This window comes from Gorilla gorilla, chromosome 1 (assembly GCF_029281585.2).
Source record: "Gorilla gorilla gorilla isolate KB3781 chromosome 1, NHGRI_mGorGor1-v2.1_pri, whole genome shotgun sequence".
Classification (NCBI taxonomy): Eukaryota; Metazoa; Chordata; class Mammalia; order Primates; family Hominidae; genus Gorilla; species Gorilla gorilla.
The window spans coordinates 130,159,711-130,182,251 of NC_073224.2; the positions used below are offsets into that span (position 1 = coordinate 130,159,711).

General features: G+C 36.3%; 2 protein-coding genes across 4 annotated transcripts in view; both read right to left on the reverse strand.

Annotated features, from left to right (window-relative positions):
- The window catches only part of GSTM2 (glutathione S-transferase mu 2), a 1,178,915-nt gene that overhangs the window by 924,979 nt on the left and 231,395 nt on the right, over window positions 1–22,541 (reverse strand). The window lies entirely within an intron of this gene.
- LOC129525219 (vesicle-trafficking protein SEC22b-like) lies at window positions 861–22,139 on the reverse strand. 3 transcript variants are annotated; one of them, XR_010132072.1, is made up of 5 exons: window positions 21,916–22,059; window positions 8,882–9,042; window positions 6,029–6,175; window positions 4,796–4,930; window positions 861–2,858 (listed from the first exon to the last, which is right to left on the reverse strand). XR_010132072.1 is itself a non-coding variant. In XM_063701682.1 (5 exons), the coding sequence occupies exons 2-5, from the start codon at window positions 14,527–14,529 to the stop codon at window positions 2,704–2,706; spliced, it is 474 nt and encodes a 157-aa protein (XP_063557752.1). In that variant the 5' UTR covers window positions 14,530–14,628; window positions 21,916–22,139; the 3' UTR covers window positions 861–2,703. The 3 variants fall into 3 exon arrangements, 1 of the variants encoding a protein (XP_063557752.1); XM_063701682.1 differs by lacking the exon at window positions 4,796–4,930 and adding an exon at window positions 14,519–14,628 and having other exon boundaries at window positions 21,916–22,139; XR_010132070.1 differs by lacking the exon at window positions 4,796–4,930 and having other exon boundaries at window positions 21,916–22,139.

Here is a 22,541-nt window from a genome sequence, read left to right on the forward strand (position 1 = left end):
TTTGTAAGGTTTATTTACATAGTGGTGTAAAGAGTACTTACTTCAAAAGCTTTGGTCAGTGTGAGAAATAAGCTCCTAACAAAGAAAGTGTTATGTAATAGTTATTATCTGGTACCTCTGATCACATCATTTTTGAAAATCACTTGAAATCTGCCTAAGTTTCATTCTGCCTTTGATGGCTCCTTATTTTCATCTCCCTACTTCAGGCTTCCTCCCTAATATACCTTTTATGCCAATATTATGATCACTTGAAACTATAAATCTGATGCCATCCTTGGCCACTACCATTAAGATGGTCTAAACTCCTCAGCATGATAGACAAGTCCCTTTATGATAGTGTACCCATCTAGTTCTCATTCCTCAAGTCTCCTCTGTTGTCTATGCTTACCCTATGGGCTAAGCTGAATCAAGCTGTTACATTTCCAAAATATGCCTCACTGTCTTTATTCATGCCTTTGCACATGCCATTGACTCTTCCTAGAATGCCCCATTCTCCTTCTCTAGAAAGTCTTCTCTTAACATACTTCTTCCCAAAATAAATTAGGTGTCCTTTCTTAATATGCCTCCAATAACCCCATACAGTATTTATCCCATTCTATTTTAGATGCCAGCTTGGTTGATGATACATTTCATCTAGTCAGATCTTCCCACTGCCTCTTATAAAGAAAACCAGGAGCCATATTATGATATTCTTGTTCTCTAATTTTTCTGCTGCCCTGATCTTAAACCACTTTCTTCTCCCTTTGTTGACAATTACCCCACCCCTTATTTCTTAATTAGCCCAACAAGATTAGATAGAAATGTATCTACAAAGGATATATGTATATAAATTAACTAGATAACAAAACTTCACACTGAAGTGAACATTCTACAAGTATTTATTTCATTGCTGACCATTAGGTTGCAGCATGCAACTCTCAACAATGAGCTGCCCCTCTCCACTCCTATAGAAGCTCCAAATACTATGGTACCACTATGTAGGTTTTCAGCCTTTCAAAGGCTTTTATTATGAACATCATCATTACTTCAGCAGGAGCCTTTTAGGGACTTAAAAGCACTGATTATCTATAAAAAGTAACTTCATATTTCATGCACAAAATTCCCAATTGGCAGATTTAGGTCCATAAAAGAAAGGAAAAAAATTATTCTAGTTATATAAATTATCAGGAATAAAATAGCATTTCTCCTTGCCTTGTTATAAGGAAATAATATATTTTTCCTTACCAGGAATCAGGATAGTATCTTTGATGATCCCTCAGGGTTATAAAATTGCTTACTGGTTAAAGTTTTTTCCCAAAGATATTAAGAAATAAAAAGTTTGCTCATTTTCCTGTGCAATTTAAAGAAATATTTGCAGTATGTACAGGAATTTTAAGTTATTATTTTAAGTTATTATTGCAGACCCTGGCAATAATATTTAAAAGGCCTATTTTCCCCATTAAAAAATTCTACCTCAGAAGGTAAAAGGAAATCTCCATCATCCCTGAGCAGAAAAGGAAAAAATCATGGGTACTTTAATTAGTTAATAGAAACCACTATAAATGAGTTATCTATCTCCAGAACATTCTCAGAGAATTTACACGAACTAAAACAGGAATGAAGTGCTCTCAGAGACTTTTTCTCAGGTAAATGTATTTAGTAGTTTGAGTAGTTGACCTGCAAAAACTTTAACTTTAATTAACTACATAGATGAATATTTTTTATTTTGAAATTTGAGAATGTCCTAAGAGGATGTCTACAGGATATGAAACTACTGGGTGCAGGAAAATTTTTTAAATGTTAGCAAATTGTGGCAAGAGGAAAACAAACAGTGGAGAAAACTGTGGTAGAGAAAGTAAAGAAGGGGCAGGAGAAAGCTGTAATTATAACCTGGGCCTTCCTTTGTTCTCATGAAGCCAGGGGCCTCTCCATATCCTATACTTGCCCTTACACTAATAACAAACCAAATGCTGCAAAATAAAAGTAATAATGACCCAAACTAATTTAAGTCTTTTGTTTAAGGAGTAAATGAGAGAAACATCTTAGCTTCTTAATCAAGGAGTGCTATAATTTCAAGGCATCTTAATATAATTCACTTACCCTAAAGCAATTGTGCAATAAGCAAATTATAAAAGGAAAACAACAAAGGTTAACTTTCTACAGGGGCCAATAGACAAGATCTGTGGAGCACAGCAATTAACCTTCACATACTGGAGTCTTGTTTAAAAGGCCATCAAAAACTCAGATTACTGAAAATCACAAATGTCACCAACAAAAGGAATGTTGATTAGAGTCAAAACAAAACAAAACAAAACACCTTCCCAAAGGACTGCCTTCTTTGAAGGAATTTCAGAATGTTGCTAGCACAGGTTGACTAAGTTAAATCTCATTGATGGCTCCATCAGAGAATGAGAATGCCCCAGCCAGTGCTGTTTTTAAAATGCACTGGGAGGGAAAAAACGAAATAACAATCTACTATTCCCTAATATATATGGCTTGGCACCCAGAGAAAGCCTCTGCCCCCGAAAGAGACTTTCTACATAGGGTTAAGCTTCATTAAATGAGGTGCAACCTTTCAATTTCAGGACATCTCTTTTCTTGCAAGGTCTTTAGAGGCAGAAGTTCCACTTGGATTCTAATACACATCTCTGTGAGCTCAGTTTCCTGAAAATATACACCTACTGGGTTCTAGGTTCTCCCTTACCAGTGACTGTATTCATTATTTCACAGCCACCAGAATCGGACATACACTATTAACATGATGAAAAATACAGCTACTGCTGCAAGTTTGGCATAAGTGGAACACATGTTCAAGTACTTCGCATCCTGGCAGTATTTCTTGGACAGACTGGACAAATTGTTAGCCTTTGAATCCAATGCTGTCAAAGAGGAAAAAAGGAAAACATTAATTAGTCCCTGGAAGTATTTTACCGAAAGTATTAAGGCATTAAAAATAACCAAAATCAGCAGCACTGCAACAACCATGAATCTTAAATCATCATTTTTATTTTAAGGCTAACATTGCATATACTAATTAACTGATGATGCTGATCAGATTATGTCTGAATTTTTGAGGCTATATAGTAAGGTGGTTAGAAGTGCAGGTTCTGGCCTCAGACTCTTTGGTTCAGATATCACCTGTACAAGTTATGTGACATTGGTCAAGTCATGTAACCTATTTAAAACCTAGTTTCTTCATCTATAATTGGGGATAATAACAGTAACTATGTCATAAAGTTTTATGTACATGAGATTGCCTGTAAAGTGAGCAACAATGCCTGCACATGATAAATTATAATAATTATTACATGTTAATAATTATCTTCATAATCTTCTAATGGTCTGAATCATATTCTCTTATATTTTGAAAAATGATAATGATAATCCATGTAAAACAAACTCAGATAACCAGAAAATTCAATTAACCAAACACAGTCTTAAGCTATACTTCAATGATGACTGCTAACATTTCTAAGATTCTCCACATAGTAGAGACTACTATGAAGTTAAAGCTATCAGGATTTATATTTCAATAGACATAGGAAAGTTGTAACTAAAATACAATAAGTACTACAAAAAAAAAACGCAAGTAAATTAAGCTTTTTAGTATTTTCTGGCAAGTTTTTTCACCCCCAAGGACATTTGTAATGTTGTTATCTTCTTATAACAGTTAACTAAACACTTAGAGAAATAGCCAGATAGACACAAGCTAGACCATATTAAAATATAGGGCATATTTTAATAATAAACACAAACTCCATTTGACATAATAAATTCTGATCAAACTTTTCACTTCTTTAAATTTCAGAAAAAACTATTTTGCAATCCAGTTGTTTCTTCCTTAAAGAATGCTTTTGGAATATTTGGAGTTGCTTAATAGAGACTGGTTTTGATTGGGAAACATGGCGTTATTTAATAACACAGGCATGACAGCCACGTCTGAATTAGCAACTGATCACATGAGTAAGAAAAACATCTAGTCACGGAAGAAGAGTCAGGGACTGAGAAATAACCATGACAAAGCACAGGGCATCTTTTTACAGAGCCTACAAGAATATACACTTCACTGGACAGGGATTTTAAATTATTGTGTTTGCTGCTATATCCTGAATGCCCAGAACAGGGCCTGGTGTATAGTTAGTGCTCAATAAACATTTGCTAAATGAATCTAAATCTGCTGAGAATAACTCAGCAGAGGAACAATTATTAGACCCTATGAAACAAGTCATAGTTGAGAGAATTTATATATGAACGTTTTGAAATACAGGATAACATAAAGACAAAGCTATTGCTTGGAGAAGTCATTTAACAAATATTTATGTGACAGGCACCATGTGAAGTGCTGAGGATACAACAGTGATCAAAATATACATGATCCCTGCCTTTAAGGAATTTAGAGTCTTGCATGAGTGATACAAGAAAAATTCCTGTGCTAGTCTACTTTATCCCATATAGGAATTGCAAGTCTGTATGACAAAACCTTACACACTCACTCACTCAAAATTTGGTATTTAAAGAGTGTGAAGGTAAATGAATAACTGCTCACTACTCAAAAAAAGGTTAAAGTTTGTAGTTCGTAATAAAAGAAAACTCACTTACTAATGAATATATAGCATGGCTGAATTCAAAAATACTTATTAAGGAACCTATTTGTGACCATTTCTGTGGGGGATATATAAGGAGTATGTGAAACAGATATAAAATACATAAGCACTATCTTTAAAGAGCTTACATGTCCACATTAAACACTTAGGTAATATTTAAATATCAGGTAAATATACATATACTTTTAACCTAATTTTACCTAATTACTTACACTTTTAAAATTATATAAAGGGCTGGGTGTTGTGGCTCATGCCTGTAATCCCAGCACTTTGGGAAGCTGAAGTGAGTGGATTGCTTGAGCCCTGGAGTTTGTGACCAGCCGGAACAACATGGCAAAACCCCATCTCTACTAAGAAAATACAAAAATTAGCCAGGCGTGGTGGCACATGCCTGTAGCCCCAGCTACTCAGGAGGATAAGGTGGGAAGATCGCTTGAACCCAGGAGATGGAGGTTGCAGTGAGCCAAGATCGTGCCATTGCACTCCAGCCTGGGCAACAGAACAAGACTCTGTCTCAAAAAAATATATGAAATTATATAAAAATATTTAATTATCCAAATATGTTTGCCTACTTTAATATAAATATATGAAATATATACTTATGTTATATGGATATATATTTAATATGGTAAGAGGTATTTAATAAATATATTTAAGGTAAATTAGGTAAACACACATACATGTAATATGTGCTAAAACCATTATGTTACTAAGTGCTTTAGGAGTTTAAAGTACAGAAGAGATTAATGTGATACAGGCTATAAGGATCAGAGAAAGGTTCTTTAAAGAGACAGTTCTTATGGAGGTCTTACAGAACAGGTCCAGCATAAGGCATAATAGACCACTAAGGATAGTAAAGAAGCTGGTGTGGCTACAGAAGAATGTTTGTGAACTAGAGAATGACAGACATTTGCATCTTCCTTATTTTCCATATGTAGAGCACAATGCCTTACAAATAACAAGCTCTCAATAACAATGGCTGACTGACGGAAAAATAAGTCAGACTGGATCTTATCTTGTAGTCCCAGATTTAAAAGTTTTTCAGAGAGGAATGCCTTGATGAAAATGGCATTTTATAAAGATTGATCTGGCAGCAGTAAAGTCTCCCAAAGAGGCTACTCAAAAAACCACTGCAATACATTGTTGAGTTTTCTCTCATTCATTTAATTTATACAAGTTATATAATTTAATTAATTTTGTGAATATCTTAGAAATAATCATTGCTTCTAATATGGATGAGTCCTTTACACTGTTCCAACTCAACAAAAACTAATCATGCTAGGAAAAAAAATATATTGGAAGCATTGTAATGTAATGTACTTCTGGGACATAAATTCTTAACAGTTCTAGGTAGAATCTAATAGCATAAAAGGCACTGCAAAATAAGCTATCCTTGTCTATGGAATGAGAACCATTTCTTCATAAGACTCATTGCTTTTAGATACCTGAGAGTGCTTCTCCTCGTTGTAACACTTCTTCAATATTGGCCACCATGATCCTCTGCACATCTTGCAATTCAGTGTTGATGGAGCCTAGGTTTCTTCGAGCACGACTGTCAATGTAGAGCTTCTTGGTTTTCTGAGTGAAAGTATCTAGAATGATGAAGAAAACTGACCATTTCTTTCATGGCCATCAAAGTACTGAGGTAGGAAATTAAAAGTTCTGAGTTGGCCAGGCGCGGTGGCTCACACCTGTAATCCCAGCACTTTGGGAGGCCAAGGCAGGTGAATCATGAGGTCAGGAAATCGAGACCATCCTGGCTAACACAGTGAAACCCCGTCTCTACTAAAAATATAAAAAGTTAGCCAGGCGTGGCGGCACACGCCTATAATCCCAGCTACTCAGGAGGCTGAGCCAGGAGAATCACTTGAACTTGGGAGGCAGAGGTTGCAGTGAGCCAAGATCACACCACCACACTTTAGCCTGGGTGACAGAGCAAGACTCTGTCTCAAAAACAAAAAAAAAAAACCCAAAACAGTTCTGAGTTTATTCCTGGATTTGCCACTGTCCATGGTTAACCAAACTCTTGGTTGAATATCAAAATCTAGGCTTTGATTATTTCATTTGTAAGATGTAAAGGTATAATTAGACGACCATTCAGGAGAAATGTCCTTTGAATACCTTTAAATTAGAAGTATTTGCTATCTAAGGCTGCTATCAGAATCCTTAGAGAAATTAAGACCCACTATAGTAAGCCTTTCCTGAAAACGGAAATTTTCAAACAGTATTCTGAGGACCCTTAGGCTAAGTGTTACTTACCTCTACACATTCCTTAAAAGGATGCTGGTAACACTCTAGCATTATTACAGCCTAACATGGCAAAAGGGTTCATGATCATTAAAAAGCTGAGAAACTTTACCTTATTTTCTCTAATATACATTCCCAGTTTCATTCCATTCTTAAACCTCAGGTAAAGCAAATATGTAATAGGGAGTTTTCCAAAATACCAATATAAAACTGAACTGAAGTCTCGGCCAGGCACTGTGTCTCACACCTATAAATCCCAGCATTTTGGGAGGCCAAGATGGGTGGATCACTTGAGGCCAGGAATTCGAGACCAGCCTGGCCAACAAGGCAAAACTCCCATCTCTACCAAAAATACCGAAATTAGCTAGCTGGGCATGGCAGCGTGCACCTCTAGTCCCAGCTATTCAGGAGGCTGAGGCACAAGAATCACTTGAACCTAGGAGGCAGAGGTTGCAGTTAGCCAAAATCATGCCACTGCACCCCAGCCTGGGCAACAGAGCGAGACTCTGTCTCTAAGTAAGTAAATAAATAAATAAAAACTGAAGTCTCATCCATCTTTTGCTCATATCAGTATTTCTCAAAACTATAGGAAGAATGGCTTATTATTAAAGATATTTTCAACTTTTGGCAAAAATCTTAATTTAAGTGTGCTGTACCCCTTTCATTTGCCTCTTTAGATCTCCTCTCTGCCCTCCTGCACCTTGCTTTCTGCACTGGGAAGCTGACTTGGATGAAGCGCCTCAATAGACTCCTTGCTCTGTGCCAGTTAGGTTCAGGCAATGAAGAAGCCCCAACAGTAGAGAAGAAGGAGAACAGACAGTGAGTGATGTCCGGGTATTTATTCCCCTGGCTTCTTTCAGAGAAGGAAATAACCTTCTTCTGGAAGTATCCCTCTACCAAAAGTTACGCTCCTCTCAAGTTGGCCTTCTCTAGAAATTTTCTCCTTTTCAGTTTCAGAAACTGCTCCTCCCCCTTATACATTCAGGCCTAGGGATGGTAACAACCAGTATGCTACTGGTCAGAGGTTACTGTACCTTGTAATTCTCCTACAGCCTAGTAATATCTTTGTATATAATCCCTTAAGCTAATTTGGGTGTGCCATCTGTTTCCTGTATGACCCTGATACATTTGTCTTATTTTTGAGGGAGGTTTATGGGAGCATTACTGTCTATAAAAATAAAATTTGAAAAACTGGACATTATATAAAGCAGCACTTGGAGAGTATATAGTTATGAAACACTAGAGTGTTTTTCCAAAGCAAGATGACCCATTTATCTAGCAAACTTGAAACACTTCAAAAATTCTAAGCCAGTAAAACCAATTTCTCTTTTAACTAAAAATTTCAGCGATATAGCCTGATCCTACTTGTTCTCACTCCCTGTACTTACTGTACTTAGGACATTTCCTTTGATCCCTTACCATCAGATACTTTACCAGGTCTGATTAGTAATTAGTCTTTCTATAATTCTTGTACAAATACAGACACCTATGCTCACTATTCCTGAATGTAGTAAATATTATACCCCAATACCATGAGTACCAGGTATCTTCTATTTCTTTGTTATGTTTTGTTTTTTAAATTAGAGGATCTTATTCTACTAAAAGAAACAAAACATCATTCTTTCTGATTTCCCAATTCTGATCTCCATAAAATGAGCCTTATTGTGAGTGTGAGTCTGTGGACTGGGGTAAAGAAGAACTCAGCCATTATATGCCAATCAAGTAGATCTTTAGGCACAGTTCCTGTCACATGTGACTCTAAAGAAGAATCAAACCAAATAACAGAAAGGGCAAAAGGCAACAATTTCTATGGGGGAAAGATCAAAAGACTAGAGAAAATTACTTTTCAGAACAAAGCCTTAGTCACTCAAAAAGACAAAAAGAAGTGGAATGGAAAAGGAAGCAGAAGCTAAAACTTCAGCAAGTAAACATCAGAAAAAAATGTATAAATATTATATCAGTGTATATATCAGTGTATATATCAGTGTAACAAATAGCTTCTCCATACTGTTTGCTCCCTTGATAGAGAGAAGTGAGGGGCAAAAACTTACCAAATTCAATAAAGGAATAGGGTCGGGACACAGTGGGCACCTTCTTTCCATGCTGTTCATCAAATTCTGAGTGCAAATCTTCTAGGTAGGCAAAAGCCAACTTCTTAGGGAAGGCAGCTTCACATAAAACCAAATAACACACCCCCTGCTCAATAATGTAGCTGGTGAGACATAAAAAGCAAGACAAAGTTGTCTGTAAAGTAATAGCACTGACAACAGTTTAAAGCAGAATCTCTATACCATGCAAACTTTTTTAAAAATCTAGCCTAAATACTTTGAGGCTGGCTAAACAAGAGTCAATTTAAAACCGCAAATCCTTGGAATCAGAAAGCAAACATCTTCCCATTATTAGATGTATATTCTTTTTTTTTTTGTTTTTGGTTTTTTTTTTCTTTTTTTTTTTTGAGACGGAGTCTCGCTCTGTCCCCCGGGCTGGAGTGCAGTGGCATTATCTCGGCTCACTGCAACCTCCGCCTCCCGGGTTCAAGTCATTCTCCTGCCTCAGCCTCCCGAGCAGCTGGGACTACAGGCGTGCGCCACTATGCCCAGCTAATTTTTGTATTTTTAGTAGAGACGGGGTTTCACCACATTGGTTGGCCAGGATGGTCTTGATATCTTGACCTCGTGATCCACCCGCCTCAGCCTCCCAAAGTGCTGGGATTACAGGCATGAGCCACTGCACCCAGCCTATTAGCCGTATATTCTAAAAGGAGTATTTAGACATATTTATTATAATTTTTCATCCATTAGATTCTCTTTTTTTTTTTTTTTTTTTTTGAGACAGGGCTCTTTCCATCACCCAGATTACCCAGGCTGGAATGCAGTGGCATGATCTCAGTTACAGCAATCTCCGCCTCCCAGGTTCAGGTGATTCTCACGCCTCAGCTTCACAAATAGCTGGGATTACAGACACCCACCACCACACCCAGCTAATTTTTGTATTTTTAGTAGAGATGGGGTTTCACCATTTTGGCCAGGCTGGTCTGAAACTCGTGACCTCAATCGATCCACCCAATTCAGTCTCCCAAAGTGCTGAGATTACAGGTGTAAGCCACTGGACCCAGCCCATTACACAATTCTTCAACTAACATTTTAAATTTTTATTTTAGCTTGAGGATGTATATGTGCGGGTTTGTTACCTGGGTATATTGCATAATGCCGAGGTTTGGGGTACAAACAATCCCGTCACCCAAGTACTAAGCATACTACCTAATAGTTTTTCAACCCCTGCCCCCTCCTTCCCTCCTCTTCTAGTAAGTCCTCAGTATATTTATGTCCATGAGTGCCCAATGTTTAGCTTATAAACTTATAAATGAGAATATACAGTATTTAGTTTTCTGTTCCTGCATTAATTCACTTAGGTAATGACTTCCAGCTCCATCCATGTTGCTACAAAGGACATGATTTCATTTCTTTTTATGACTGCATAGTATTCCATACTGAATATATACTACATTTTCTTTATCCAATCCACCACTAACATGTACCTAGGTTGATATCTTTGCTATTGTGAATGGTGCTGCAATGAATATGCAAGTGCATGATTTTTGGTAGAAAGATTTGTTTCCTTTTGGATATGAACCCATTAATGGGTTTGCTGGGTCTAATGGTAGTTCTGTTCTAAGTTCTTTGAAAAATCTCTAAACTGCTTTCCACAGTGGCTGAATTTACATTCCCACGAACAGTGTATAAGCAATTCCTTTTTCTCCACAGCCTCATCAGCATCTGTTGTTTTTTGACTTTTTAATAATAGCCCTGTGACTGTTGTGAGATGGTATCTTATTGTGGTTTTGATTTGCATTTCTCCAATAATTAGTGATGTGCATTTTTTCATTAGTTTGCTAGCCTCTAGTATGTTTTGAGAAATATCTGCTCATGTCTTTTGTCCATTTTTTAAATGGGGTTATTTGTTTTTTGCTTAATACTTAAGACTTTTTCTTGAAAAATTCAGAGTTGTGACTCCATCCACCCTTTGATTCTATATGGTAAACTAGCATACACATATTTAAACTCTTTCCAGCCACAAAGGAAAACACTGTAACTGGAAATTTCTGTGGATAGAAATGTAAGGTTAATGACATAATGTTTACTGGGTACAAGACTAATAAGACTCCTTAATTTACAGTCCAGGAGAACTCTGTAACCAACTGGAAACTTTTCAACAATGGAACTGACTTTCTTTTGTGATGATGAGCGCCCATGCACTCTGGTAGGGGCTATATGATTACACATCTGAGAAATTCTTAGAAAAATGTTAGGCTACTAAGTGGTTTTCCAACTTCTTTTTAGCCATAGTATACACACACACACATGCAAATATATATATTTTTATATGGAATATGTATATATAACAAGCAAAACTTATATTCAGAAGGCCAATGTATATATCAGATAAAATCAGAGGTTCTTTAGTTTAAGTAGGAGTTTGCAAATATTTTCTCCCATTGTGCAAGTTGTCTCTTCACTGTGTTGTTTCCTTTGCTGTGCAGAAGCTTTTAGTTTAATACAGTCCCATTTGTCTACTTTCTTTTCTGTTGCCTGTGCTTTGAAGTCTTTGCCATAAAGTCTTTGCCCAGGTTCATGTCCTGAAGCATTTCCCCTATGTTTTCTTCTAGTAGTTTTATAGTTTAGGGTCTTATGCTTAAGTCTTTAATCTACTTTAAGTTGATTTTTGTATATGATGAGATAGGGATCTAGTTTCATTCATCTGATGAGGAACTAATATCCAGAACATACGAGGAACTCAAACAACTCAACAGCAAAACCAAAAATAATTCAATTAAAAAGTAGGCAAGGAACAGAATTGACATTTCTCAAAAGACATGCGAATGGCCAAGTATATGAAAAAATGCTCAACATCACTAATCTTCAGGTAAATGTAAATAAAAACCACAACGACATATTATTTCACCCCAGTTAAAATGTCTATTAAAAAGACAAAAGTCAATAAATGCTGTTGAAGATGAAGAGAAAACAGAACTTTTATACACTATGGAAAACAGTATGGAGGTTTCTCAAAAAACTAAAAACAGAACTACCATACAATCTAGCAATCCCACTGCTGGGTATTTCTCCAAAGGAAAAAAACTCATTATGTTAAAAACTTATCTGTACCCCCATGTTTACGGCAGCACCATTCATAATATCTATGGATAGATAATCAAGAGAAATGTCCATCAAGAGAATAATGGATTTTAAAAGTGTTTTTTACACACACACACACACACACACCATGGAATACTATTCAGCCATAAAAAATAATGAATTTCTATCATTAGCAGCAACATGGATAAATCTGGAGGACATTACGTTAAGTAAAATCAGTCATGCACAGAAAGATAAATATGGCATGTTCTCATTCATATGTAGGAGCCAAAAAAAATTTTTGAGCTCATGGAAGTAGAGAGTAGAATTGTGGGTATTAGAAGTAGGGAAAGGTAGAGAGAAGGGGAGGATGGGCAGAGGCAAGTTAATGGATAAAAAATTACAACTGGATAGGAAGAATGAGTTCTGGTGTTCTGCAGAACTGTAGGGTGAATATGGCTAGCTATAACTTACCACGTATTTTCAAAAAGCTACAAGATTTTGAATGTTCACAACACAAAGAAATGATCAATGTTTGAGGTGATGAATATGCTAATTACTGATTTGATTACACATTGTATACATGTATTGAAATATCACTCTGTATCCCATAAATATGTATAATTATTATATGTCAACTGAAAATAAAAGGAAAAAATTTAAAACATAAGGAGGAGTTTAGGAGCCCAAAGCATTATATATACTCCCATCCTTGCCCTTTCTATGTGGCTCCTGAGGCATCCTAGGGCTCCATAAAGGATAAAGACTATTATATGATCTCTCAGGCCCCTTAAAATAATATTAATAATACAGCTGTCTTATTCCTTGCTTGGGCACCTGAGTTAACTGGTCTCTTTGCTTTTAGTCTACCCCATCTTCTATACCATCAGTTTTATTCCCAGAGACTACAGATGACCATATTACCCTGCTTACAAACTCTAAGGGTTCCCTAATACCTACAAAATAAAATCATACTCCATGGTATTATATTTACAGCCTTTCAAAACAAGTGTAAGCAACATTCTATCGTATATTTTAATAAACCAAATGGCGGACTGTTTTCCAACATGCTAGGTTCTTTACATATTTGTGGACTTCTGCTTATATTGCTTTTTCTAACCGTTAATGCTCTTTTAAATACCTGGAGAAATCCTGTTCATTTTCATATGTTCAATTCTACCATAATTTTTTCTGTGAAACTTCTTTATATATACTCCCCTCCTCTGTCCTGTTTCTTCAAACTTACCCCCTACAAATGGGAATTTGTTCCTTCCTTCTCTCTGTTCCCAAAACATTTCATTTAAATCTAATTTACAACATCTTTTCAATTAAGATATTATAGTATACTTGTTTAAGTATATGTCTCTCTCTGTACTAAGAGAACAGTGTTAAAAGGTATGGACATTAAATGCAGGACTCAATATAAGGTCTGGCAAAGAATAAACCCTTAATAGCTCTTGGATGGAAATAAAGGATGATATGAGATTATGAATGTCCTAAAGGAATCAGGCAGAAGAAAATCTCTTCTCAATTCCATGAGAACTTTCCTAGGTCTTGGTTCTCTAAACCATGGTGAAAATGAGGATACTAGATATTAAGTGAGTGACTATTTTTGGTGTTGAAAATTAGAGTTCTAGAAAATATTTCAGATATTATAAAAATTAATACATCATAAAACATAATGTCCAACATTTTCTTAGCCAATTGCCTAGGGTTTTATTTTTGTTTTGATGTACTTTTTACTTGTCTTTTATAGGTAGAGAATTTTTGTTTTGTTTTTTAAAAGTAAACATAGCAGCTTCCTCCCTGGCCTAAGTTATCTTACTATCTAAGTCCCTAAAATAGCAAAGATTATTTAACTAATCCGTTTTTATTTTCCTCTGATGCTCTTGTACTCTTTTCCTTTTTAATCCTTCCTATTTTGTCAGCTTCAAACTTGGCATGTATTAAACATTAAATACCAATTATTTGTAGATAATTTAAAATCCAATAATGTTCCTTTGAGTCCTCTATCAGTTGTATCGTTTATAACCACTGATTAAGATGCTCTTATCTTTTATAATTTTCTTTTTTCAAAATAATAACTAATAATTATTGACTCTTCCCATGTGTGTCAGACAAGATGCTAAGTAATACACACAGAGTCCCTCACAATCCTCTCAAACCTCCTATGTTTATTTTCACTACTTTATAGAGGAAACTGAGGCTTAGAGAAGTTATGTGAGCTGCTCAAAGTTACACTGTTAGGAAATGTTTGAGCAAGGGTACTAACCTACACATATCTGGCTCCAAGACAGTCCTAAAGCAAGAAGTTATCTATTATTGCATGATGGGCACAGCATAGACACATGTTAACAGGTTAAATTACTGTAAGCATGCTGAAAAAACCAACAAGATGTCCATTTTGTAGAATTAGAGCCAGAGAAGTTGCTCCTCCCAAAAGACAACATTTTAAAGTAATCTTTACTTTTTAAAAATTATTATTTTTTATCAGGCATTCTGTTACTGTATTTCACACTTAAATGATCATAAAGAAATCAAGATTACACTCACTGAAAAGTCATGGCTCCTACTTCCAAGGTACATCTGGTAGGGGACTGTTCATTCAACTTTCGAAAGAGTTACTTAGCCTGACTCTGATACTGTTGAAGGTCCCAGCCAGACTGAAAGAAGACATCTTCATTTAAGAATTTTCCACAAAATGCTGTATCAATTAGTGAGAAGCACCATATTATGAGGACACTCTGAATGAGGTCCTTCATTTACAGGTAAGTAAGATTCATTTTAACGGAGGAAAGACAACCTACTTTCAGAGTACAGAGGAAGACCTAACCCCTACTTCTTCAAGATGATCGCATTAGTTATTTGCTAAGAAGCAAAAGCATATACCTCAAATACACTTAAGCACTCTTAACTTTCAATCCAGTGTTCTTTCCACTATTAGGACAGTACTGTCCTCCTAACCCATTTCATTTGCAGTTATTGGCACAGAACTACACAGCATGTGCTATACTCAGGGGAATATCCTAGGAACAAGATTGGTGAATTTCATTTTTATGTTGGAATATCCAGCAGAACCTTCCACAAGTGTTACAGTTTTTAGCATTTAAACAAAACTAAATGTGTGTACTAGTGACTGCAAATTATTATGAACACTTTGACTGCAATTACATAAAAATGACCAAGGGTAGAGACAAAGATTAGGATGTCAGATACCCTTTACTGAATAAATCTATTTGGTTCCCAAGTTTGGACAGCAAAAGTTTGAATATCGAGGGATATATGCAGACAAAAATGAAAATAATAGCATTCACATGTTATAATTACAGGTAATATTTTCCTGAACAATTTCTAACTGCTTTTACAATTATTTTTGTTAAAAAGAGGGGGCAAATCTACTGGAAAAAACAGCAGTGTCATTTCAAAAGAAGAAAACCATGCATCTCCATTCTACTAGATCCAACAGGGAAAGGAAGTGCCTGAAGAATGGGAAGCAAATAGACATTGTTTTTCCATCCACATGTGGGGTAGGGGAGCTTTCTGCCAGCTACCCAGCTATAGTCTGAATGTTTGCTGGTATCCCCCACAAAATTCATGTTGAAATCCTAACCCCCCAAAGTGATGGTATTAAGAAGTGGGACCTTTGGGAGGTGATTAAGTCATGAGGGTAGAGCCCTCATGAATGCGATTAGTACCTTTATAAAAGAGACCCCAGAGGGCTAGCTTGCTCCATCCACCATGTGAGGAAACAGCCAGAAGGTGACATCTATGAACCAGGAATAGGCCCTCAATAGTCACCAAATCTGCTGGTGCTTGATCTTCACCTTGCAGAACTAGAAAAATCAATTTCTGTCATTTATAAGCCACCCAATTTATGGTATTTTGTATAGTAACCCAGACTAGGACACTGCCATGTGATGCAAAGAAATAATCCTATTTTGGAATTATTTATTTTACATAGAAAGAATAGCCTCCCTTTGGCAGATGTTTAATAACTAAATATTTAAGTAGAAAAGTATTTATGCTAGGGTCTCCCAGGATCTGAGGTCTAACTTTGATAAAGTACAAAGTGATATCTTAAAATTGTAGATAGTGTACTGCTAAGCTGATAATAAAAACAAGGAAGCAACAATAAAATGATAAAGTGGCAGATCAGCAAATGTACAATTACAGGATAATAAGATTCTAAGCTATATGTAAAAATGGTGAACTGGAAATTTCAATATGAATAAGAAGGTGAATAAGCATGAGGTGAACCAGGGGAGATAGGCAGAGTCCAGTCGAGGTATTAGTTTGTAGATTTATCTTGTTTAATACCACTGTTATGGCAATTATTTGTTTTATTGACATATATTTGTTATATATTTGAGAAATAGTTCTATATTAACATATGTCTGTATGTATGTACAGTTTTATATATTAAACAGTACTTTATAATAATTATATCAAAATTATCATATTAAACAGTACTACTAATATATGGCCAGCCAGTAAGAGTGAATACTGTCATATGCTTTTAGCCAATAAGAACTAGTGCACAATATTCTATTTTCCTAAATTTGAATGGTACTTACCAATCTTTTTGTTTCCCCAGTGCCATTCTGAAGAGATCTGAACCCACAAGAGTAGATAAAAAGCGTGCAAATAATGTTGGGAATGCTACTCAAGTGCCAAGAAAGAATATCAACATAGATCGGTGATTTTCAACCTCGGCTTCACAATAGAATCATTTGGGGAAATCTCAAAAACAAAACTACTTATGCCCAGTCTCCACCACCAAACCAATTAAGTCAGCATCTTGGAGGTGGGGCTGTGACATCGGTATTTTTTACATAACTGCAACCACAGGTGTTAAATATATGTTCTTTGCTAAAGGCAGGTGAGAATCTTAAAAGGACTAGTTGAAGAAACATGGAAAAAATTGCCACTCAGATTGGTACAAATCCTTTGACTTTACAAGAGGCACTGTAAACATTACTGTAACCTGAGAAAAAGAATAACAACTGTATCAACTATAAGAAACTGGCCAAAAGCATTCTGCAATTTCAGGAATTTGCAAACAGCAATGTAAAGACTGCCAATATACAACACTGGGGATGTATTTATAGGGATTATGGTATGCCAACCAACACCTTACCATGCTGGTTCAGTTAGCATTACCATCCTTGAGAACACAATGCTAGCACAATCTTCATGGTTAAATAATAATCTTTCTGGCATATTCATACAATGGAATACTATGCAGCCATTAAAACAATGCTGTATAGAGTTTAATGATATGAGAAAATATTCATTAAACACTGTTAAGTGGAAAAAATTAGGTGAAACAGTCTTACGGTATTACCTATTATTTAATGTTATACACACATACATATGTTTAAGGTCATCCACCAAAATGGATATAATTTGAGTACAGATTATAGTTAATAAACACTGTTAACATTTTGGTCATTTTGCTTTTATGTATTTACTGAACTTTCTATAATATGCACAAATTAATTTTGTAATGTGAAAAATCATTCATTCATTACATATTTGCATCCAGTGTATCGATTATGTGCAATTCTGATCTGTGAACCTTTAAAGAAAGGCAAGATGAGGCTGGGTATGGGGGTTCACACCTGTAATCCCAGTACTTTGCGAGGCCAAGGCAGGTGGATCATGAGGTCAGGAGTTCAAGATCAGACTGGCCAAGATGCTGAGACCCCATCTCAACTAAAAATACAAAAATTAGCCGGGTAGGGTTGCAGGTGCCTGTAATCCCAGCTACTCGGGAGGCTGAAGCAGGAGAATCATTTGAACCTGGGGACCGGAGGTTGCAGTAAGCTGAGATCACACCACTGCACTCTAGCCTGGGCAACAGAGTGAGACTCCATCTCAAAAAGAAAAAAAAAAAAAAAAAAGAAAGGCAAGATGGAATTAGAAAAGATTCTTCAGAAATGATCAAATGAAATTATTAAGTGTTCACTTTCTGCCAGCCACTGTTCTGAACACTTTACATTATTTAACTTGTTTATTCTTCATGAGGTGATTAGAATTATTATGTCAATTTTTTACTTGAGAAGTCAAACTTTTTAGCCTCTAAGCTAAAAAGGGAGGAACTAGGATCTGAATGCAGGCAATCTGGCCCTGGAGCCCCTACTCCTAAGCATTATGCTACCCTAACTCTATAATTGAAATTGTTTCAATAGTAGATCCACCTTTTAGGTGAAGTCTTACTATGTAATTCTAACTCATTGGAAATGCTCAAGAAACCATGGGGCAGCTCTGATCTAGATCTCACAAAGCAACCTAACCACTGTTTTACATACTGACCTTTAGTTTGCTTTCAAGATCAAAGTCACAAAGGGCCCACAGTTAGCCAGTCCACCTAAAAATATTTAGATATCCTCATTCTGTTTTCTACTTCATCTAGAAAAGATTAATGAAATTTGTATATGATATAATTATGAGATATCTATTAGTAATCCAATAATGCAGTGGATCAGAATAACTGGAAAAACTGTGAAACAAATTTGAGGTTATCCAACAGCAAATGTAGGATTTGGATCTATTTATTACAAAAGATAGAAGGTAGTAACTTGACACACAACCACAATACTTTTCGTTGCTGTCACCTAAGACTGCTGAACAACTAGTTGTATCAATAACAACTTTTGCCTTCATAGCTCTTATCATTTTCATAGCTGAGTTCAGTGGGTATCAATACCCACTGAACTCAGCTGGTCAAAGACCAGCAGCACCAAGAACCAACCACTTTCCTCTAAAAGCAGTTACAGTAAGTGGATTAATCAACCCTCAGTGATTGGGAGCGTGAGACAATTTAACTGTATAACATGTTATCTATCTGCTTTCTTGGAGCTTCCTGCTGCCTATTTGGTGAGATCTAACACTTTCTTCAAGTCTGGACTGCCCTTCATGATGCCAGAGGAAAATGAAAGAAAATACAATAATTTTGAGGCAGAACAGAAAGGTAGATAAAGAAATTGCAAAAATCCTAAAAGGAGAAACATGCCATAAAAGGAATGAGGAAAAAAGATAAACAGGGTATCAGTTAGGGAGTCCACATTTGAGAAGAAAAGCTCATCTCTCTTCCTGCCCTAAGTCTAAATTTTCAGTTAAACACAGAGGAAACAACCTGTATAAAATACTCTGTCTACATTATTTTGTAAATTTTACTCTCTATTGTATTATCTGAATAACTGTCCATCTTCGGTAATATGGCAGCTTGTACAGGCACCTAGTAAATACCTAAAATATGATATCTATTATCAGTGTAAATACTGAAAGTACACTGATAAGAAAACAAAAACATACAAAAATGAAAATACATTGAATTATCTGGCCTGGACAATTAAGGTGATTAAATATAAAACTGTTTGGTTGAGATATCTGTTTATTAAAAAGTTATTCCTGGACTCCTAAGAGGTAAGACATCATTAAAAGGCCTTAGAACAAGGCAGTAAAGTACAGTGGTTAGGCACTAAAGTACAGTGGTTATTAAGTTTTTGTCTGAGTCGACCAAAACTTAATAAAAACCACTGGGTCTCAATTGGGGTGATTTTGCCCCCATGAGACATTTAGCAATGTCTAGAAATATTTTTGTCGTCATACAAACAAACAAAGTGGGGAAGGGTAGTGGTACTACTGGCATCTAGAGGGTAGAGGCCAGGAATATTGCTGGACCTCCTACACAATATACAGAACAGTCCCCAAGAACAAATAATTATCCATCCCCAAATGTCAACAGTGCCAAGGGGAAAAACCCTGATGAAAAATTTCATTATGCCACTTATTAGCTGTGAATTTAGGCAAGTGATCTATCCTCTCTAAGCCTCAGAGCTTCCTTATCTATTATTGGAGATTTTAATAGTACCTGTTCTAATATGTTAGTATGAGGATTAAATAAAAAAATGAACTTAATAGGCTTAGCACAGTGTTTGGTATGTAGTAGGCGCTTTTATAAATGTTCTGTATACTATTAAAATAGTAAAAGTAAGCCTAAGATTCAGATCTTTACAGACATTAAAAGTTTAGGCAAACTTTATTATTCAAAGTCAAAATTCCTAAAGGAAAATACTATGGCACTACAATCACAAAAATATTTGTGTGTAAAATTTCTTTCCTTGTCAATTAAACAAAGCATCCCATCTTGATAAACCAATATGAAATTAATACCAAATTTATAATTAAAAAACAATAAATCAATTAATTTTTCAATAAAGTATCATGGCAGAGAGTAGGGGCCACTAATACTAAGTAGACTTTCAAGTTCACTTTGTATTCTTTGCCAACACTGGAATTCAATGCAATAATTTAAAAATTGACAAGATTCCATCCCCCCTACCCCCAACACACAGCCACCCACTGTAGGAAAACTATTTTTTAGTCAAACTACACATCCTTCAAGGATATTTCCCTGCACTATCTACTTTGTTCAAATCATATTCCTAGGTTCATTTGAACAATTACACTCCTTCTGCAGGATGGTCCTAGAGTATTCCTGAAAAACATTTCACATTAGCAAATCGGGGTATGTTAAATTGTTCACCGTTTATTTCAAAGATTAGACTTTGTTTTTATGTAATGAATAGAATATATTTCACTTAGCATGACCTGCAACTTTATTATCTGTATCACCACTCTCCTAAAAGTGAAAGTAACTATATTTCCAAATCAAACCTAAAAAGGTATATAACCAAATAGAATAGTTCCTTACTACTGGATCCTACTGTTACCTTAGTGTCATACCTTCTGGGAAGACTTTCCTGATTTCCTAAAACCAACTTAGATAAATTTTCCATGTTCAAGCACAAAACCCTCTTCCTTCTCCTTAGCAGTTAAACTACATTTTAATAGTTTGTTGGTTATCTGATTTTTCCACTAGACTGTAAGCTCCACAAAGGTAGAGACTGTGTACTCTAACTCCCTGCATTAACACTATGCCTGGCACATTTGATGTGCTCAGTAAAAATTTTTTGCATTAATATATGAATGAAAAGTCCAACAGAAGAAATGTGCAAACTATTTTTTCAATATCTCATCTTTTTTTAAGGCTCAAGGTTTTACTTAGACTGTATGGAAAAGTAAAATAAAATTGATCACTTTAAACAAATTATATAAATTCCATTCTCAGCTTTGTCTTCAGAACCTCCCAAGCTTGCTCCAGAAACTTGTCTTACCTCAGAAATTTCCACTGTGTTTCTAAAACACAAAACAGCTTTCTTTTAAGACATCTGGAGTTAGTGCTGTTTTTAATCAATTCAGTATACTTTTGAGCACCTACTAGCATAAAGCAGCTATTGTAAAAGGTATGGATAACAAAGAGATGATTAAGACCCGTCGTTTGCCCGCTAGGAAACTCAAGTTATTGAAAGACAAAGAAAAAAATAAGTTACAATGTACTGCAGGAATGTGGTACGGCGTATTGGAGAAGGTGGGAACTGGGGATAATCCTGAAAGAATGTGATGTACTGAACTTTAACAGGTGCTTTTATGTGGCAATATTACCTCACCCACTTTCAAAAGATGTCAGCAAGCTAGGTCAAGGATCAGGTGCTACGTTATAGAGTTGAAGAACTTGGCTGATTTTTTCCCAGGATTTATCCATCAGCAGTCCTATTAGCAGCAGAAAATTAGAAATCCTGAATTTTAACAAAGTCCCTAAAGAGTCAAAGAACACTGGGTGATCACAATCAACCAAAGCTACCACTTCTCCAGAGCGTTTTTCTAAAGAGAAACAGCTAACACAAAAAACTTAACTCCTCCTTCAGGAAAGATTTCCCCTCGCCAGTAGTCTCTCCTACACCAAAAGATAAAAGCGCACTTCAGAGAGGTCGGCAGTGCCCGGGAAGTCACAAAGGTCTCCCGATCCTAGGAAGGAATCCGATGCTGAGGGCAAAGCGCGCTGACAGAGACTTGGGGTCGCGGGTCGTGAGTAAGCAGCTCACCTGTTCGTCCTCCTGCATCGAGGCGGCCAGCGGGAGCCCGTCCGCCACTCGGGCGATCATTGTTAGCAACACCATCTTCACAAACTACAGGGATCCAACACTGGCCCGGAAGGCCCTTGGCGCCGTCCTCACTTCCTCCGCCGCGACAACAGTTATACCCTATGTCTCAGTTACCGGAGATCCAGCTGCTTGCGTCTCCTCTTCCCGCTGAGGTGGCCGGAAACAGCGCAAGAGCTTTCCACTACCGGTCCCCAGAATTGGCTTCCCTCAGAGAACCACAACTATCAGAACACTGGTTCCGCGATCTGCCTTCCACCTTCTTAACTTCCAAGGTCTGGCCGGGTTTTCTGAATTTGAGGCTTCGAATAAGCCTCGCCCTTTGAGCGGCCATTGCACCCAAGCTGAATCAGAATTTTCTAGTTCCTGAAACTAAGTCTTGGGAGAGAGCTGGGAAGGAGGGTGGGAGTTAATGGGTAATCCCCATTAACCACTAACCGTTAACCATGAAGGGTATGTAAAAAAAGGAAAACCCTGAAAATTAGGCTATTTTCATATTTATTTTTTTCTGTTTTCTATGTTATATATTCTATAAAATGTTCTATATTTATATATTTCTAGACAAAGAT

Excerpts from the sequence above, each read along its gene's own strand:
- LOC129525219 (XM_063701682.1), bottom strand. Across the intron at positions 6,176-8,881 it reads CTATTCCTTTATTGAATTTG|ATACTTTCACTCAGAAAACC; the intron begins GTAAGTTTTTGC and ends TCATCATTCTAG. Across the intron at positions 2,859-6,028 it reads ACGAGGAGAAGCACTCTCAG|CATTGGATTCAAAGGCTAAC; the intron begins GTATCTAAAAGC and ends CCTCTTTGACAG.